This window comes from Stegostoma tigrinum, chromosome 42 (assembly GCF_030684315.1).
Source record: "Stegostoma tigrinum isolate sSteTig4 chromosome 42, sSteTig4.hap1, whole genome shotgun sequence".
NCBI lineage: Eukaryota > Metazoa > Chordata > Chondrichthyes > Orectolobiformes > Stegostomatidae > Stegostoma > Stegostoma tigrinum.
Window position 1 is genome coordinate 16,495,082 of NC_081395.1, and position 20,222 is coordinate 16,515,303.

The 20,222-nt window shown below is 41.4% G+C and overlaps 1 protein-coding gene across 1 annotated transcript in view; it reads left to right on the plus strand.

The window, feature by feature from the left end:
• The window catches only part of LOC125449233 (zinc finger protein 91-like), a 37,596-nt gene that overhangs the window by 11,936 nt on the left and 5,438 nt on the right, over nucleotides 1-20,222 (plus strand). Inside the window, exons 6-12 of the mRNA XM_059641636.1 lie at nucleotides 1,017-1,032; nucleotides 6,301-6,391; nucleotides 7,193-7,344; nucleotides 7,475-7,803; nucleotides 13,390-13,448; nucleotides 14,889-14,947; nucleotides 15,330-15,514. Of these exons, the coding sequence (XP_059497619.1) occupies nucleotides 1,017-1,032; nucleotides 6,301-6,391; nucleotides 7,193-7,344; nucleotides 7,475-7,803; nucleotides 13,390-13,448; nucleotides 14,889-14,947; nucleotides 15,330-15,514 (891 nt within the window). The remainder of the gene's footprint in view (nucleotides 1-1,016; nucleotides 1,033-6,300; nucleotides 6,392-7,192; nucleotides 7,345-7,474; nucleotides 7,804-13,389; nucleotides 13,449-14,888; nucleotides 14,948-15,329; nucleotides 15,515-20,222) is intronic.

Genomic DNA, 20,222 nt, shown 5'->3' on the forward strand with positions numbered 1-20,222 from the left:
GTGGCAACCCCTGAAAAGGCCTGTCTGTTTGAGATGGAAGGAAGCAGAAAACATGACCGTATAGGTCGGTGATCTGTGTCATAGGGAAGCCTTTAGAGTCAGTCATTAAAACGATTATACTTAAGCACTTAGAATCATAAAATCCATGCAGTTTGGAAGCAGGCTGTTCTCAGCAATCCACTGAAGAGCATCCTACCCAGACCCGCATTTCTCTGGATACTATGGGCAATTCAGCATGGCCATCCATCTAACCTCCACATCTTGGGAGAAAACTGACAAAGACACAGGGAGAATGTGCAAACTGCACACAGGCAATCACCTGAGGGTAGAATTGAACCCAGTTCCCTGGTGCTCGGAGGCAGCAGTGCTAACCACTGTGCCACCACAGAGAAAACAAAAATCAGCAAGACTCAGCATGACTTCATCACAGGAAAATCATGTTTAACCAGTTTATTGCAGTTTTTTGAAGCAGTAATTACCATTCCATGGATAGACGGGTATGTGTCCATGTACTTAGATTTTGAGAAGCTATTTAATAATGATGTGCTATTTTGAAGGTTACTGTAGAAAGTAAAAATCTGTGGACATAACACATTAACATGGATAGAAGATTGTGTTCTGCTAGCCAGCCAATAAATGAGGTTTTGTCTGATTAGCAGAATATGATGAATAAATTTCCGTAGGGGTCTGTGCTGGGGACTCAGCATTTTACAACTTATATCTGTGATGATGCTGTCACTTTAGCAGCTTATTTTGTCTTTTTTTTAAAGAGAGGTTGTAAGGCAGAGGAGGCGACCCACTTAGTTAAGACCATTTAAGTAAACAGCCTGGAAGGCCCTGGGCTTTTTTAACAACCTGAATGGGTGTGGCCACCTCTCTTGGATTCGGATTTCTAGGTTTTTCGATTTTTCATTAGCAACAGAAGCTATTGAGGTCTTATCAGAGTTGGAGCCTCCAGTGAATATCTCCTAGCTGCTACTGTCTGTAAATTTTTCTCTTGGTGTTTTTCCCTCCAGGGTTGGAGAACTACATGTGAGAGTCTGTATCTGAGTTTTTCTTTTTCACCAACGGGTGTAGGTATAAGATGTTGGATATTGGAACAGTTAATTACTAATAGTCATTGTATACATTTTTCTATTAAGTTTTCCATCAGAGTTGTTATTCTAAATTCATGTTACTTTGGCTTAAATAAATTGTTTTGCTTAATATTGAGTAGTTTGACTAGTCACACTGCATCTGGAACAGGCTCTTCACATTTGCCTATGAAAATAAGAAAACGTTGGGATCTTGGCTACCTTCTTAAAGTATTTTGAGGGTGTTTGGTCTGATCCATAACAAAATAATGGGATAGCTAATAGAATTTTCTTTGTTCTTTGTTCTTTGAGTGAAGGAAAAGTAGTTATATCGCAGATAACCCCAAGATAGTTGGAAAGCGTGTTGTGTAAAAGGCCTAAATTATAGATGGAGATAGCTGTGTTGAGTCACAGAGTCATACAGCATGAAAACAGACCTTTTGGTCTAACTTGTCCATGCTGACAAGGTATCCTAAATTAATCCAGTTCCACTTGCCAGCATTTGACCTGTATCCCTCTAAAACCATTGTTATTTGTGTACCCATCCAGGTGCCTTTTAAATGTTATAATTGTACCACCCTCCACCATCTCTGGCAGCTCAGTCCATACAGACACCACCCTCTGTATGAAAAAGTTGCCCGTTAGGTCCCTTTTAAATCTTTTATCCTCTCACCTTAAACTTCTACTCTCTCACTTTGACCCCCCTTTCCTGGCAGTTGGAGTACAATGTAGAAAATGCCAAGTTGTTCACTTTGGCAGTGGTGGATACTCTTTTTTGTTTCTTCTTAAAGAATAACCAGTTGTCAATGGGTAAAACTTCAAGGATTTTTATTAAGAAGCAGTGACAGCTACATTCTGGTTGCCAGGAATAAGTATGTAACTGTGTTGATTCTAAGTTTGGCTTACATGTTAAACATTAAGATGCTGGTAGCTTTATCTAATTATATTTTGATTTCAAGCCTTAGAAACACAATAAGCAAATTACAACATTACATTCCACTTGACTTGAACCCTTGTTACATTGGTTAAGTTCAGTTTGTGGTAGCTTGTGCTTCGAAAAGCTATTCAACATTGTTTGTCACATAACCCTATTAGCAACAGAAACAAATTTAACTGTTATATGATATTAACTCAATCACACCATTTTCTGATATCCCCACACCTTCTCACTTTTGATTCTTCTCAAATGGAATGAGACAAGCAAAGCAAGCAAGCAGTAATATGTAGACTTCTTAGGGCTTTGGTGAGCCTCAAGATTTTGAACTTTAGGCTTTAGAATTTGTTGAATACAATATCCAAGCAACATGAAGGCAAAATACGGGACAAGAATTACTAAAAGAAAAACTACGATACCCTGCACTATTGACATACTCAATGATCCCAACCAGCTGGTTGTCCAGCTCCACAGGGTCAAGGTTGGGGGCTGTTTAAATTTGTCCATCTCTTTACAGATAAGGTCAGCTAAGTCACATCTCTTTAGAGCTATCAGGGATATAGATGCAACATCCCTGACTTATGAAGGCACAGTGCCACGTTTCTCAGCTAAGATCCAGTCCAGAGCTATGCAATTCTGCATGGAGATGGCTTGTAGAGCAATCATTTCCGCATTAATCTTATCAAGGTCCTGAGTGGTGTCATTGGCTATCTGTTCTAGGATAGCTGCCATATTGATAGATTCTCTCGCTAGGTTGGCTGTTCTGTACGGGGTGGGGTCAGGGAACAGAATAGCAAAGATGAGGCTGTTGACTTGCTCACCAAGCTGGCTTGTTATTGTTCAGACGTTTTGTCACCATGCTAGGTGACATCATCAGTGGAGCCTCCGATGAAGCAATGTTATTCTACTCCACTTGGAATTTATACTGTCTGATCCGTTATGGTGGGTACTGTCATTTCTGGTTTAGTTCAGTATGGGTTTGTATATGGAGTCTAGTTCTGTATGTGTGTTGATTGAAGTACGGGTGGAGAACTCTGCCTCTAGGAATTCCTGTGCATGTCTATATTTGTCTTGGGATACTATGGTTACCTTGTCCCAGTTAAATTGATGGCGTTTCTTGTTTGAATATACCGATATTAAGGAGAGTTTGTCCTGGCGTTTTGCTGCTAGCTGATGTTCATGTATTCAAATGGCTAGTTTCTTTCCTGCATGTCCGAAGTAATGTTTGTGGCAGTTGTTACGTGGCATTTTTGTAAACTACATTGAACAAAGAACAAAGAAAATTACAGCATAGGAACAGGCCCTTCAGCCCTCCAAGCTTGCACGATCGAGGTCCTTTGTCTAAACCTGTCATCTATTTTCTAAGGGTCTGTATCCCTTTGCTCCCTGCCCATCCATATACCTGTCTAGATACATCTTAAAAGACACTATTGTGTCTGTGTCTATGACCTCCGCTGGCAACGCGTTCCAGGCACCTACCACCCTCTGCTTAAAGAACTTCCCTTGCATATCTCTGATAAACTTGCCTTCTCTCACTTTGAACTCATGACCCCTAGTAATTGAGTCACTAACTCTGGGGGGAAAAAGCTTCTTGCTATCCACCTTGTCTATACCCCTCATGATTTTGTAGACCTCAATCAGGTCCCTCCTCAATCTCCGTCTTTCTAATGAAAATAATCCTAATCTACTCAACCTCTCTTCATAGCTAGCACCCTCCACACCAGGCAACATACTGGTGAACCTCCTCTGCACCCTCTCCAAAGCATCCACATCCTTTTGGTAATGTGGCAACCAGAACTGTACGCAGTACTCTAAATGTGGCCGAACCAAAGTCTTATACATCTGCAACATAACCTGCCAACTCTTGTACTCAATACCCCGTCCGATGAAGGAAAGCATGCTGTATGTCTCCTTGACCACTCTATTGACCTGCGTTGACACCTTCAGGTAAGAATGGACCTGAACACCCAGATCTCTCTGTACATCAGTTTTCCCCAGGACTTTTCCATTTACTGTATTGTTTGCTTTGAATTAGATCTTCCAAAATGCATCACCTCACATTTGCCCAGATTGAACTCCTTCTGCCATTTATCTGCCCACCTCTCCAATCTATTGATATTCTGCTGTAATCTCTGACAGTCTCCTTCATTATCTGCTCCTCCACCAATCTTCATACCATCTGCAAACTTGCTAATCAGACCACCTATAACCTTCATTTACATATATCACAAACAACAGTGGTTCCAGCACAGATCCCTGTGGAACACCACTGGTCACAGGTCTCCAATTTGAGAAACCCCCTTCCACTACTACTCTCTGTCTCCTGTTGTCTAGCCAGTTTTTTATCCATATAGCTAGTGCACCCTGGACCCCATGTGACTTCTCTTCCTCCATCAGCCTGCCATGGGGAACCTTATCAAACATCTTCTGGTTCTGCATGTTGTAGCAATTGGATCTTTAATCCTTGTAAGTAATTGTCATAGACTGGCTACGGTCTTGTGAGCCGCCATGATTCCTAATTCCAGGCCAGGACACACTGAACACTCCAGAAGTATGCAGGAAGGAGGAAGAACACTTATAGAAGATCCTCACTTTACACGGATATTCCCACAACTTCATCCACAGATGCCTGTTAAACAGACAACAACAGGAGGACGCAGTACAACCTGATGCACTGTCCACACTGCCATACATCAAGAACATATTGGAACTGACAACAATACTCCTAAGACCACTAGGAATCATGGTGGCCCACAGCTGCACTACGACAAAAACCTACAAGGATAAAGATCCCATTCCCGCAACATGTAGAACGAACATGGTTTACAAAATATTATGCAATCACTACCACAAATATTACGTCAGACAAACAGGAAGAAAACAAGCCATCAGAATATATAAACATTAGCTAGCAGGAAACTGGCATGACAAACTCTCCTTAATATCAGTACATTCAGACAATAAAGGCCATCAGTTTAACAGTGACAAGGTAACAATAGTAGCCCAAGCCAAACAAAGACACACACGGGAGTTCCTAGAGGCATGGTCTTCCACCCATACTTCAATGAACGAACACATAGAACTGGACCCCATATACAAACCCAGACAGATCAAAACCAGAAATGACAGTATTTGCCATTATGGACCGGACAGTATAAGTTCCAAGTGGAGTAAAATAACATCGCTTCATCGGAGACTCCACTGATGATGTCACTCAGCATGATGACAAAAGGTCTGAGCAAAAACAAGTCAGCTTGGCGAGCAAGTCAGCAACTTCGTCCACAACCAAGCTACAGATCTTCGCTAAAACTTTAGAATAGCAAAGAATTGTTCAGTTTCTGTGATGGCACATTTGTGTATCATAGAGTAAATCTCAAAGAGGATGTAAATGTGATGAGTAAATGGGATTAAACATGCAAGGAAACAGGAGCCTGTCCATGTTTGGGTTGGGGGGGGTGGTGGTGGCGGCAGCCAGACATATGCCTTGTGTCCACAAACAAAATTCGTGCAATTGTACGGCACAACCAAGTTATGTAGTCAGAAAACAAGACGTGGTCAAATGTTCCTGCTGACATGAATTTAATAAATTAAGTTTCGCTGGAGACCAAGCATCAAATGTGACACTGAAATATGTGACACCTGCAGACCAACCCCTAGGCTCAGATGTAGTGAGGCAAATAGAATGTGCTGGTTTTCCTACCCTTGATGTATTAGTGATGGTGATAAATGGTGGAGTATATGAGGTATTAAATTGAGGTTGATACCAACCTTCAAATGCCAAAAAGCTGTACCCTGCCAAATTCGACTTATCTCAGGTGCTTTTAACGCCCACCCAATGTACCCCTGTCTCTGCAGAAGATGCAGCAGTCATGCAAACCCCAGGCATTGGGGATTCATTCTGGTGAATGACCCATTCTGTCACTTCGGGTATCTTAAAAGGAGTGGGCCTCAGGGAGATATCACCCTTTGAAAGTATGGGAATGTGAGAGCAAACCCAGCAGCTGGAGACATTGGCATGCTCAGCATAAACATGAGATATATACTACAATTGTTTACATTGAGTTCAAGCTTTACAATAAGTCCTCCTGCTGCAAGGGGGATCGATGTAGTTATTAGTCCCAAAAGTAACAGCTTCTTCATGATGGATCAGGGGCCTTGGTTCTTTTAATGTGAGACATGTGAATCTGAACTTTCTTGCCTTGTACCTTGACAGCTGATGCTGTTGTAAGGAGAACTTGATGTGGGCCTTCCCACTTGGCACCCAGTAGCTCTTTGTGTATTTTCTTAACGCAGACACCCCATGTTCCAGGAACAATATTGTGTCTGCCTTTGGGGATCCCCCCAAGCTGCTAACACCTGTTGGGAAGCAGAACTGATAGTGTTGGTTAGATCCTGGCAATACTTTAACAATGAGTCACTTAGTAGATGGCAATCCACTGTCTTAAGGTCTGTTGTGCCAGGTAAAGACATGAGTAACCAGTTATATCACCTCAAAAGGACTCAGGCCCATGGCTCTGTTTGGGGTGGCTCGAATGCTACGTAGGACCAGAGGTGGAGCTTGAGGCCAGTGCAATCCTTAATAATTCTAAGCTAGGGGTTGTTTCAGAGTCCAGTTTGTGTGTTCCACCTGTCCCGATGGCTGCAGGTGATTAGGGAAGCGCAAGTCTCACTTAAGTATTTGGCAGTCTGCACACTTCCAGGCATGCTACATCTGTAAAATGAGTCTCTTGATCTGAGTCTGTACTACTCTGGACTCCCCACCAGGGAATGAACACCTTGCAGAGGACTTTAGCATGATTGGCCATGGCTCACCAAGCTATTGATGCTTTCACCCAACTCAAAAATGACTAGGGTATTTGTGTAACCTTGACATTTTGGGAGAGACACGAAGCCCACCTGCAGATGTTGGAAGGGTCCAGCAGTTGTCGGGGGTCTTAGTTGTGACATTACTGTGATTGGTCCTGGATTGTTCTTTTGGCATGTTATACAGCAGTCTACCCCAAATTGTGCAAGTTTCTTGAACCCTCTTCCTCACCAGCTCTTTTGGAAACTAGCCCTCATTTGTCAAGGGGTCAGATGTCCCCATGAATGGATCTGCTATGCCATGAAAAGCATTAAAGCTATGGTGCAACTACTTTATCTGTATCACTTTGCCTCCTTAGTTTTTCCCTCCGCTATTTTACAGGCTTCTGTATATACTCATAATTCCACCTGTTCTGCTGAGGTGCCTGAGAGCAAGCTGCCTTGCTCTATCACTTTGTGTAAGGTGGTAACGACCCAGCCTGCTTTCCGTATGCTATTCTCAACAAATGAAGACCTGTCTGTGAAAAGGACCAGGTCAGGATTCTGCAAAGGCTGCCCAAACTGCCTCATCTAAGTGCTGTAGAATTTCTACACGATCATGTTCTTCAAACTCTCCAGTACCTTCCTCTCCTCCCCCTTTTTGGTCCACTGAAATTGGGAGCAGAATAGTGGGATTGACTGGACTAGCGGAAGTTGGGGATTTACAAGAGGGTAGTCCAGTATGTCCACCAGACATCTGTTACCTGGGAGACCTGATTCATGGACAACATGGTGTGAACTGTGTGAGAACGCTTAATAATCAACTGATCAAGTATGATGGGTGCTGTGGCCATCACAACCCTACACGTAGCCTCCATGGTTCTCTGGCAACTACCCCATCCTACAATCACTGTATCCAGCTGAGTGAAATGGTAGCCACTGGTTCGCTGCCTGACACCATGCTCCTGTACAAGTATAAGCTTCATGTGACAATCATTCTCATGTACATAGAGGGTAAATGGTCTCCTATTACTGGGGATACCCAAAGCTGAGGATGAGCACAGCAGGTTTTAATTTTTCAAAAGCAAACACTGCCCTGAGGTTCCCTCTTTCCTTTCAAAAGATCATTCAGTGGCTGAGCTAACTGTTTATGACTATCATGACTATCGATCCAGTTTTGGGTGAAATTACAAAGTGCTAGAAAGGATCTCAATTCCTGAATAATTAGCTACTTTAATAGCAGCTGTACCATCTTGGGTCATTTCACGTCTTCCTGCTGAAATCTTTTTTCCCTATCTTTTGTACTACTTCTTGGGCAATTTGCACCTTCTTAGGGTTGGCCTTATGGCCGCAGGAGTGTAAATAGTACAGGAGGATGTGTTAATCCTCCCGTCGTTGTTCCTCCATCTGGGATGCTGTTAGAATATCATCCACATATTGAATTACTGTCGATGCCAGTGGAGGTAATTCCCGCAAATGATTTTGCAAAGCCACATGGAATACTGTAAGCCCTGTAGCAGACGTGTCCAGATACTGTTGTTGCATGGTAAAAGCAAACCATGGTTATACCTCATGGGCCAAAGGAACTGATGAAAATCCATTGGCCATATCTATCACCGAACAGTATTTGTGATCTGGCAAGAGAGAGTTAGAAATGGCAGAGGGATCAGCAACCGCTGGTTCGTTCTCCTGTAATCTACTGTCAGATGCCTTCTGTCTGGCTTTTTAAATGGCCGTATCGGACTGAGATGAACAATGGACTTTTTTTAGTATATATTGTTGTTCTAATCATTTGGTTATAGGTAAAATACCAACAATGGAGGCAAGACTAATTGGATATTGTTTAACACATGGCAGAGAAATTCCGGTAAAAGTGACCGGGGTCATCTTTAACAAACTGCAGTCATTTTTATCCTTCGCCCTAATTGGATGATTCTGCCATTCTTCCTGTTTGAGATATTGTGCTGAGCATGAAACATGACCATCCTCAAAATGTAGTGAAGAATTTATCTGTGTTAAGACATCCATTCCCAATAGGGCTTGTTGTACGAACCCAACCCATAGAAACGCCAGGATCTCATATGGCCCTAATCGTATTGTCAATGGTTGTGTTTTTCTGAGAATCAGTCCTCTCCCCACCCCCAGCTGCAACTGTGCTCCACTGCTCACCATCAAAGGACACATTACATGGTCAATTAAAGGCAAATAACTCAATTCAAATCCAGTGTTCAAAAGGCAATCAATTTCCTTATTGTCCACCCCCATCGAAACATAACAGCCTTCTGAGATAACAAAGTGTGAAGCTGGATGAACACAGCAGGCCAAGCAGCATCTCAGGAGCACAAAAGCTGATGTTTCGGGCCTAGACCCTTCATCAGAGCTGCTTGGCCTGCTGTGTTCATCCAGCTTCACACTTTGTTATCTTGGATTCTCCAGCATCTGCAGTTCCCATTATCTCTGATAACAGCCTTCTGGTTGTTTTTATAAAGGTGCTAAAATAGGGACTAAGAGGTGGGAGGTAGGCTATTCTAATTTTATGCAAAGTTTAGGACAGCTTCCTGTTGTTCAGGAGACATTCCATTAATGCATTCCAGTAGCGCTTGTTCGGCCGGTGATTTTTTCTGGGTTTTAGGTTCCGGGTTAGAAGTGGATTTACCTGCAGTCATTTTCTTTTTGAACCAGCACACTTTTGCTCAATGTCTTTCTTGAACGCAATATGACATTTGCCTGGATGTCTGTCTGCTGAGAACCCTGGTGTCCTTTCAGGACTGAGATGCGATTTTCTTTTAGTCTCAGAGGGTTGTGCGACTTTGGAGCTCTCTGCCTCAGAATGCGTTGGAGACAGGTCATTGAATATTTTCAAAATGGAAGTGGATAGATTCTTGTTAGGCAGGGATCGTGGTATCGAGGGTTAATAGGAACGTGGATTTGAAACACAAACTGTTCAGGCTGATCTTACTGAATTGTGGAGCACACTCAGTGGACCATATAGTCTACTACTGCTTTTATTTTAAAGGTTCATATGAAAAGTAAGATCCTTTCTACAGGATATGCATGATGCAAAAATCATTGCATCTTAGGAAAAAAAGCGGTTTTGGAGAGGAATCGCAACAACAGGGTAGCCCTCACCTTAGGTCCTTCACAAGACTCATGTTTCAAAAACTCCAGTCACTTACAGAGTGAGTCTGTCCAGAAGCATGATGTGGTTCCTCTGCTGGCAAGTCAACAGTGGACAGGATCTTCTCCATACGCCAGTTACAAGAGAAGTTTACAATTGTTATTTAAATCTAAAATGCTGCCAGCTGCTGTACTGAATGTAGTGAGATATAATTACAGAGTGAAAACAAGACTGTAAAGGTAGATTCCAAAATACATGCAGAATACATTTTCGATGTTTGATTCCAGAAGGTATGCTTTAACGTAAAGTGTCATCTGGATCTCTCAAACTGTGGAAAAAACTCCAGCCTCTCCAACTCTTTCAGCTCTGGCGTGGCCAAAGCTTTTGTACCCTGTGAAAGTGAGTCGTCTTAATTTTTTTTTGACAGAATTTGGAAAATTCCCTGAAGGAAGAACAAAAGAGAAAAAAAGGCAAAACAAAAGTAATAAATCAAATTGGTTAAAAAAGATTGATTAATGTGTGTATTGGTTCTTCTTTGGTCTGAAAGTAAAGTGAGGTAAAGGTCACACAATTGTTCACCTTCATCAAAATTTAGTTGCATATTTGCATTCAAGTAGATTAGTTAACCCTTTCCATTGAAAAGCTGGTGATGATTTGAACTAAATATATGAAACAAATTAAAATGTAGTACAGTAATGAGTAAAATAAAATTAAGGTTTGCTTTTACAGAGAAACAATAGCTTCAACCTCTCTAGATGAAAAAGTTTAAAAAAGGGTGGAATTTCTTTCAGTATATGAGATCCAGACCTTAACATAAAGCTAAAGCATACTTTTGTGGATCAAACATTTTGAAGCTTTTTACAATTCTGTATGTGTTTCGTGACATACTTTGAGTTGTGATTCACTTTCCTCAGCACAGAAACTGACAGCATTTTAGATTAAATATCAGCTGTAGACTTCTTTTGTAGATGGTATATGAAAAGAACACTGTTGATCTGTTAGTTTTTTAAAGATTCGGCTTTATTTGATTAGTTGACTTGCTCGACAGTGTTTGAGAACAGGAGACATGAGTGTTATTTCCAAATTTGATTGCAAGTTCTGTCTCTGATCTACAAACACCATATTACATCAATGTTAGATTGTCCATTAAAGTTCCAGCCCTCCTGAATGAGATGGAATGAGTTGATGGCATGTTCCACTTGCATGAGATGAAGAACGTTATACAAGCAAGTGGGAATCGGAATGACTCAGACACAAAAAATGGAAAGTGTCAGACCAGTAAGTGAGAATTGGAATAACTCACCTCAAGTATACTTTGATGGGATAGATCGATCGATATCCCTTTCTTTTCTCAGGAAAGTTAGGAAAGCATTGATCTGACCAGTAAACTGATAATTTTTTGTATCCTGGCCTCCGACTTCCTTGGGAAAACCAAATTTGATTAGCCGCTTTCCAAGACATTAGATCCATGCAAGAGATCAGCACAAATCTTCAGTCAGACACCTTCTTGATTTTTTTTAAGATCACCTGAAAGCCCAAGAGTCACTTGGGTCAGATGCACAAAAGGTATAATATTGAGATACTAATGTGATTGTGCAGATAATTAACAAGGGGAAATGTGTGGTTGATCTGAATGGAAGATTTGAGTCCTGGATATGTTCAGTATTGACAACAGAATAGCACTGAATGATTCATATGGATCAAAGATTCAGAAAACATTTTATGTCATCAAGGCATTGATACATACTCCACAGAAAAACTGACATTGATCAGGAGTGAATTAACCACTCTAAATGTCTATCAGAAGGAGTAAAATTAAAGAGTGACATCAAACCTAGATTGTGAAAATTTCCATGAAGTGGAAGCAGATGAACAGAGAACTGGAGAAACTTTTAAGTTCCACACATGAACTTTGTTAAATCGTATATACTTATGACATGATTTAAAATTGAGTGAGATAATCTGCAGGTAGGGAGGTTCAATCGAAGTCGATAGTGATCACATTTTACTGGAAAAGACTTGATTGTGGATGATCAGCCATGATCATAGTGAATGGTGGTGCTGGCTTGAAGGGCCGAATGGCCTACTCCTGCACCTATTGTCTATTGCCTATTTATTCTTGGAGGCAGTTCAAAGATTTCTGTGATAACAAGGTGTAGAGCTGGATGAACGCAGCAGGCCAAGCAGCATCAGGGGAGCAGGAAAGCTGACGTTTCGAGCTGAGACCCTTCTTCAGAATTCAGCTCTACACCTTGTTATCTCAGATTCTCCAGCATCTGCAGTTCCTAGTATCTCTGAAACAAAGATTTCTGTTTCTGATTCTGATCATTCTAGTAAGTTATGATCCGGAAATTAGGGAAACAAGCTCATAGTTTAGAAATAACTGGGTTAGTCAGAAATCAGTTGAGAAGTAGTAAGGATATTCCCATTTCTGAAGAAGAGCTATACTGAATTTGAAACATTAACTCAACTTCTCTCTCTACAGATGCTGTCAGCCTGCTGTGGTTTTCCAGCATTCTGCATTTGTTTTGAATTTCCAGCATCCACAATATTTTGCTTTAAAAGGATATTTCCTTCTCCATGCTGAGAGATTTGTAAGAAATTGCCATCTAATACATTAATAGAATCTGAAGAAATCGATTGAATATCACCGGAATAGCTCCCTCTGTCACTTGTGAAGGTTTCTTATATCGACAAACTCTTGATTGTGCAGGCTTATTAGTCTTCCAAGGACAAGTCTCTCATTCACACCCTGACAGGATGCCCCAGCAAACAAATTACTCCATGGACTGCTGATGGGAAGAGGAGGGATTCTCTCAAGTGAGTTGATGGTAAATGATTGACATAAGACTCACAGAAGTAAACTAAATAAACAGGAAAGAGCCTTGCACTGGAGGTCAGCTTCATCTTTCCATACATCAAAAGCAGGTTATTCCAAGGAGGCTACCATCTCCAACTAGAGAGAGAAGCATCTACCTGATCTGGGAATAGGAAACTATTCTGATGAGACTTTGGCTTCCAGTCCCAGGGATCTGTGCCTCTTACTTGCCCCCAAACAATTGTCCAATCTGGAATTAATAAACCGTTCTTACCTGTTATGAGTCATTTGTCTTTTCTGCTTGTTCAGATTATGTCTCATATTGAACCTGTTGCTTCTTAATAAACGGCTTAAAAATCACCAATGATTATTGCCCTTTTTTGGGTAATCTGTGACTCCTAGATTAAACTTTTACATTCAATTATACTCGTGCAGAGGTGTAAGTGAACATAATTAATTCATTGTATAATTTAAGGTGTTAGTTTACAGAATTAAAGAATTGCAACAATGCAGAATCATTTGATCCATTATGTCTACACTGGCTTTTTTAACTTTCAACAGTGTCATCTTCTTTTATTCATCCTTTATTGCCTATCCCTTGTTAATCTTGGGGTCATGGTGACCTCCGATGCATTTTTGAACTGCTGTAGTTCGTTTGGTTCAGGGAGACCCACCGTGCCATTCACGAAGGAGTTCCAGGATTTTGACCCAGTGACACTGAAGGTACAGTAAACTGATTCTAATGTAGGTTGGTGGGAAAGAGAACTTGCAAATGGTGGTGCTCATGTGTAGCCACTCTTGTCTTTCAAACGATAAGTGACTGTGGTTTTCAAAGTGTTGCCTAAGGACACTTGGTGAATTTATGCAGTGCATCCTGTAGATGGTACACACTGCTGCTAGTGAGTGAATGTTTGGAGACATGGCACCAAATGAGATTGCTCTGATCTGGATGGTGTCAAGTTTCTTGAGTATTGCTGGAGTTGCACTCGTCCGAGGGTAGTGTTCTATCACTCTTCTGATTTGTGCTTTTGTAAGTAAGGAAGTGAGTTGTTCACTGCAGGATTCCTGACCTTTCACCTGTTCCTGTAGCCACAATATTCATTTTGCGAATTCTGTTCATTTCTGGTCAATGCTAACCCCCAAGATGTGGGCACTTAGTAATGGTAATGCCATTGAATGTGGTTAGAATTTTGTTGGAAATGGTCATTGCCTGTCATTTCAATGGCACAAATATTATGTGCCACTTGTCAACCCAAGTCTCAATTCCATCCAGATCTTGCGACATTCAGACATGGACTGCTTCATTATCTGTGCCATCATGAGTGTTGCGGAACATTTGTACAATCATCAATGAACATCTCCAGATTTGACCTTATGGTAGATAGAATGGGACTGATAAAGCAGCTGAAGATGGTTGGGTGGAGGACAGATCCTGAGGAATTCCTGCAGAGATTTTTTGGAGCTGAGATGATTGACTTCCAAGGGTAACCTATGACTCCAAACTGCAGAGAATTTTCACTCTTATTCCAACTGACTCTAATTTTGCTCAGGCTCCTTGATACCAAATTTGTCCAAATGCAGTGTTTATGTCAAGAGCAGTCACATTCACTTCTGGAATTCAGCTGTTTTGTTCATGTTTGAAGCAAGGTTGCTAACTTGATTTCCTGTTGTTCCCCTGTAACCTTTAACATTAAATGTTTCCATTGAACTTATCTTCATCAGAACTCATTCACAGCAACAGCAGGAGAGGAACGGAACGAACCTAAGGGTCAATACCGACAGTGATTTTCAGATAAAAACCTGAGGAATGGGGTCCAAATCAAACTTATTTGGAATAGCAGTGATTGAGGAGCAGAGTGAGCCTGAATCCGGAGGGAGAGTTTCAGAAGTGACACCAGGGTTCAAAAAGTGAAGTACATCGAGGAGTTGCTGCCTGGACCAGCTTTAGTAACTGAGTGAGTAGTATCTGGAGGGTGACACCATGTATAATCCTTATTTTTAAAAACAAAAAGAACTGCAGATGCTGTAAATCAGGAACAAATATGAAGTTGCTGGAAAAGCTCAGCAGGTCTGGCAGCATGTGTGGACAAGAAAACAGAGTTAACGTTTCGGATTCGGTTGCTCTTGCTCAGAGTTTTTAATCCTCCTTTTTGTTGTTTGTAGTTTGTTACAAACAGTGATGGACAGAATCAGAGAGAGAAATCTGCTTTGGCGAGTAGTGGGTAAGGATGAGTAATTGGTCCCTAGTCTATCATCCGTAATTCATAAGGTTCACAGTAGCAAGAGAATTTGACCCCATGGAATGCTCCTCCTGCAATATGTGGGACACTTTGCAATACCCATGGTGACCACGTATATAGGAAGTGTGTTCAACAGCAACTCCTGACTGACCATGTGAACCAACTGTAGCTGCTGATGTACTCACCATGGAGCATTCACGATACTGAGGATGCCACAATTGCACATTTAGCAAGCTGGTCATAGCACAAGCAAAGGCTATACAGGCAGAAAAGCATTAGGTGGCCACCAGGAAGGGTAGTAACTGTGGGCTTGCAGTGTAGGAGTCCCTGTGACCATTAATTTCTCACATATACTGTTTCGCAGGCTGCTTTTGGCGAGGCTTGGGGGTTGGCCTCAGGGAACAGCCAAGTTCCAGGCACCACAGTTGGCTCTGCTAAGAGCAGTGGAAGCCCTTCAAAATTGGAGAAGAATGCTTAAAAAGGAAATTAGAGCAAAGAAGGGCCACAAAATATCTTTGACAGATGCGATCAAAAGCCTCATGGATTTTTGTAAGTGTAGGGGCACTCGTTATTTAGGAAGGACAGACAAAAAGTGAAGGGAGGTATTGGGGTAGCATTGTCCATAAAGGAGGAAATCAGTGCAATAGTGATGGACACTGGCTTGGAAAATCTTGATGGAGAATCTGTATGGGTGGAGATAAAAAGAACTGAAGGACAAAAAACATTAGTGGGGTTGTCTAAAGGTTCCCAAACAATAGTGATGTAAGGGAAAGCATTAAAAATGAATCAGAGATGCATGCAATAAACATAGTTATAATTATGGGTGACTTTAATTTACATATAGATTGAACAAACCAAAATAGGAATGATGTTGTGGAGTAGAATTTTCTTGAAATGTGTACGTGTTCATCTTTTAGACCAACATGCTGACCTAAATGTAGAACAGGCTATTCTAGACTGAGTACATTGCAGAGAGTAAGGATCAATTAACAATCTTGTTGTGCAAGGTCCCCTGGGGAAGAATAGCCATAATATGACCAGAAATTCTCATTGAGTCGAAGTAACTGAACATGAAATTGCTAAATGATTCACTGTGGGCATTGGTTAATTTTTAAGTAATGTGTACATGAATTACAACATTAATTCATTCCTATCTGGCAGGAAAAGGATAAGAAAGGTGGCTAAACCACAGCCTGTAAAAAAAGAGGGATTATAATAGATCCAAAGAGCTGACATAAATTGTGAGAAAATGCAGTAAGCCTGAGGATTGGGAGTATTTTAGAATTCAGCAAAGGGGGGCAAAAACGTTTGATCAAAAGCGGGAAATAGAGTATGAGAGTAAAATTGTAGTAAACATAGAAAAAAAACTGTGTAAAAGCTTTTAAAAGCATGAAAAGAGAAAATGATAAGTAAAGACAAGTGTAGGTTCCTACAATCAGAAGCTGGAGAAATTGAGGTGGGTAGCAAAGAAATGGCAGAAGAATTGAACACATACTTTGTATTCACAAATGAGGGCCTCCCATTTATTCTGTGGATCAAATGGTCCAGTTAGAGGGAGGAAGGGATGGACATCAGTATTAGAAAGAAAATAGTGCTAGGGAGATTAATGGGGTTAAGGCTGAGAAATCACCAGGATTTGATCATCTACATCCCAGAGTGTTAAAGGAAGTGGCCCTGGAATTATTGGATGCATTTGCAGTTATTCTTTAAAATCTCAAGACTTTGGAACAGTTCCTACAAATTGAAGGGTAGCAACTGTAATCCCACTATTTAAGCAAAAGGTGAGGCAGAAAAAGCAGAGAATTACAGATGTTGTCTGGGCTGAAGATTTTTAGCTATAAAGAGAAATTGGGTAGGCTGATTAGATTAGATTCTAATCACTGTTCCCTACAGCGTGGAAACCGGCCCTTTGGCCCAACAAGTCCACACTGCTCCTTGGAGCATCCCACCCAGACCTATCCCCCTATAACCCACACACCCCTGAACACTATGGGAAATGTATCATGGACAATCCACCTAACCTGCACATCCCTGGACTGTTGGAGGAAACTACAGCACCTGGAGGAAACCCACGCAGACACAGGGAAAATGTGCAAACTCCACACAGACAGTTGCCCGAGGCTGGAATCGAACCCGGGTCCCTGGCGCCGTGAGGCTGCAGTGCTAACCACTGGGGAAGCTTTATTTGAAGCAGAAGAGTCTGAAAGGGGACTTGATCAAGTTGTATACAATTATGAGAGGCATAGATAAGGTAGACATGAAGGAGCTTTTCCCTTTGATGGAGGGATCAATGGATATATTTTGATGGTAAGGGGCAGAAGATTTAGAGGGAATGTTATGAAGGTTTTTTTTCCCCACACAGAGAGTGGTGGGAATCAGTAAGGGTGGTAGAGATACAGACCTTTGTAACATTTCAATAAGTGTTTAGATGTGCTCCAGTGATGAAAAAGATGTGGCTATTGGCCACATATTGGAAAATTGCATTACAATAGTTAGGTGCTTGCTTTTGACTGGAGCAGACTTGCTGCAGAAAAGAGCCTTTTTCTGTATTATAGATGTCGATGACTGTAAGTTGTGCTTTGAAAGAGGATGAAGGAAGGTAAAAGAGAAAATTTTTAAAAGTTTAGGTCTGGGGCAGAGGAGAAGTTTAAAGGTAGTGTGGCCCAGTGGCCAGTGGGATAGGTGAGAAGTAGATCACATTTTTCTAATCTTAGTGACAAAGAAGCTCCTTGGAACTGTTCACGCTTGTTGTCAGATGCAATGATAAAGGTGATAGGGAGAGGGAAAGCCCTTCAACAGGAACTAAATTGTTTTAGAGATATTACAAAGATTCACTACACTGTGTTTATTTGGCTTTCATCCAGAATTTTAACATTTATAACTTTGCTGGGCCTTTATCAAAACTAGCAGGAACAAACCCACATGATACTTCTGTCTAGGATGTGATTAATAGTCAAAGTCCAGTCATTGTAATGTCTTGTGAATTTGTTGGTATCTCGGGAGGGTGGATGAATAATCAAATCTTTTCCCAAACTCAGAGAAGGTGAATGGCTTCTTCCCTGTGTGAATTTGTTGGTGCCTCAGAAGGGTTGAATCTCTTCATGCACTTGGGGAAGGTGAATGATCTCTCCTTCCTTATAAGAGCATTGTGAGCTCAGATGATTGGTTGAACCCAGATCCACAGTGACAGCACCTGAACAGTCTCTTGTCAGTATAAACGTGTTGATGGGTATAGAAATTTCCTCAACTCAAATATTGCAAAGACTGAAACCACTGTCTTCGGTCCCTGGTCACTGACTCCATCTGTCTCCTTAACAAGTGTCCCAGGCCGAATCAACTGTGTCATATGCTTGGGGGTCTTATCTGATCTCCAGCTAAACTTCTGATCGTACATCTGTACCATCTCCCCGAGCACCTGTTCTTTCTCAATAACAGCACTATCTTTGTCTCTTAATTCATCTGCTTCTGAGACTCTGATCCATTTGATTGTCACTCATATGCTGGACTATTCTAGCCTACTCCTGAAAGGTCTCCGACACTCAACCCTTCAGAAACTTGCAATTATCCAAACCTCTGCTGTTTATATCTCTGAACAAAGTCTTGTCTCACTCATTACTCCCTACTGTCTTCACTGACGAACATAGTTTTCTGGTCTCATTTACCCATCACCACTGTCCTCATTGATCTACACAGACTCCAATTTCATTTCCTCCCCCATCACTAATGCCCTCACTGACTCAAACATCTCAGTTTAAACACCTGTCATTGTTTTCCAATTCGTCCATGACCTGGCCCTTCTCTATTTCCCGGCACACTGATTTTTGAATTGGTAATCGAAGACAAACATATATCCTGGATCCTGATGAATTGAGTGAATCTGTTACAGGTAATGCTTTCATATCTTCAGTATTGACTTCTAAATTTGTACAAACAAACATGGTCAGTCCAAGATTAAAACTGCAAAAGAGCCAAACATTTGTCTTTATGTCTATTGTATATAAAACCCATCCCCGTCAATCCAGGATAGAAATACAGAAGGATAAACATGTTCCTTTTTATTAATCACTCATGGGATGTGGGTGTCACTAGCTACCAACATTTATTACCTGCCCCTAGTTGCCCTTGAAAGGTGGTGGTGAGATGTCTTCTTGAATTGCTGCAATCTATGTGCTGTAGGTTGACCCACAATTCTGTTAGGAAGGAAATTTCAGGATTTTAACCCATTGGCAGTGATAGCGATATATTTAAAAGTCAGGATGGTGAGTGGTTTGGAGGAGAATTTGCATTTGGTGGTGTTCCCAAGTATCTGCCCCTTTTGTCCTTCTTGATAGAAGTGGATGTGGAACCTGCTGTCTGACAATTTTTGGTGAATTTTGAGCTTGCTATTTGTAACACGAGGGGTCATAGTTTTAAGCTGGTTGGAGGAAAGTATAGAGGGGATGTCAGAGGCGGGTTCTTTACACAGAGAGTTAGAGAACATGGAATGCGTTGCCAGCAGCAGTTGTGGAAGCAAGGTCATTGGGGTCATTTAAGAGACTGCTGGACATGCATATGGTCACAGAAATTTGAGGGTGCATACATGAGGGTCAATGGTCGGCACAACATCGTGGGCTGAAGGGCCTGTTCTGTGATGTACTGTTCTATGTTCTATGTTCTGTGTAAATCCTCTCCTCCTAACTTCCTAAAAATGGAGTTTCTAAAACCATTTCTGTCAGTCCATGATAGATATTTGGGAGAGATGAACATTTCTCTTTTGTTAAATTTGCTGGGTGTAAATCCTCCTCTCCTATCTCCTGAAAGCAAAGGCTACGTTTGCACCCAGCTGCACCTTGTTCTCTAGAAGATGTCCACTGCACATGCATCCTGATGAAAACTGATCCTAAAAAAGAATAGAATATAATAGCCATTATTGTCATGTGCACTCAAATAAGTGCAGTGAACAGTTTGTAATGTCACCTCTCGGCACAATCTCAGTTAGTGGATACCTAGATACAGATACTTTAAGTGATATTACAGAATTGAAATAGTAAAAAAAAGACAAGCATTGGAATACAGAGCTCAAAGGTCCAGAATGAGAATAAAAAGTGTCTTCAAAGTACTCACATTAAAGACCTTTTCCACTGAGTCCATGCCCGCCAGGCATCAGAACACAAGGCCTCTATCTGCTCCTGCTCTGGCCATGGCTGATTTCCAGGATTTGGTCCCTCTGGCTGCGACTCATCTCTCCTGTCATCACTGCTGAACTCATTGGTGTATC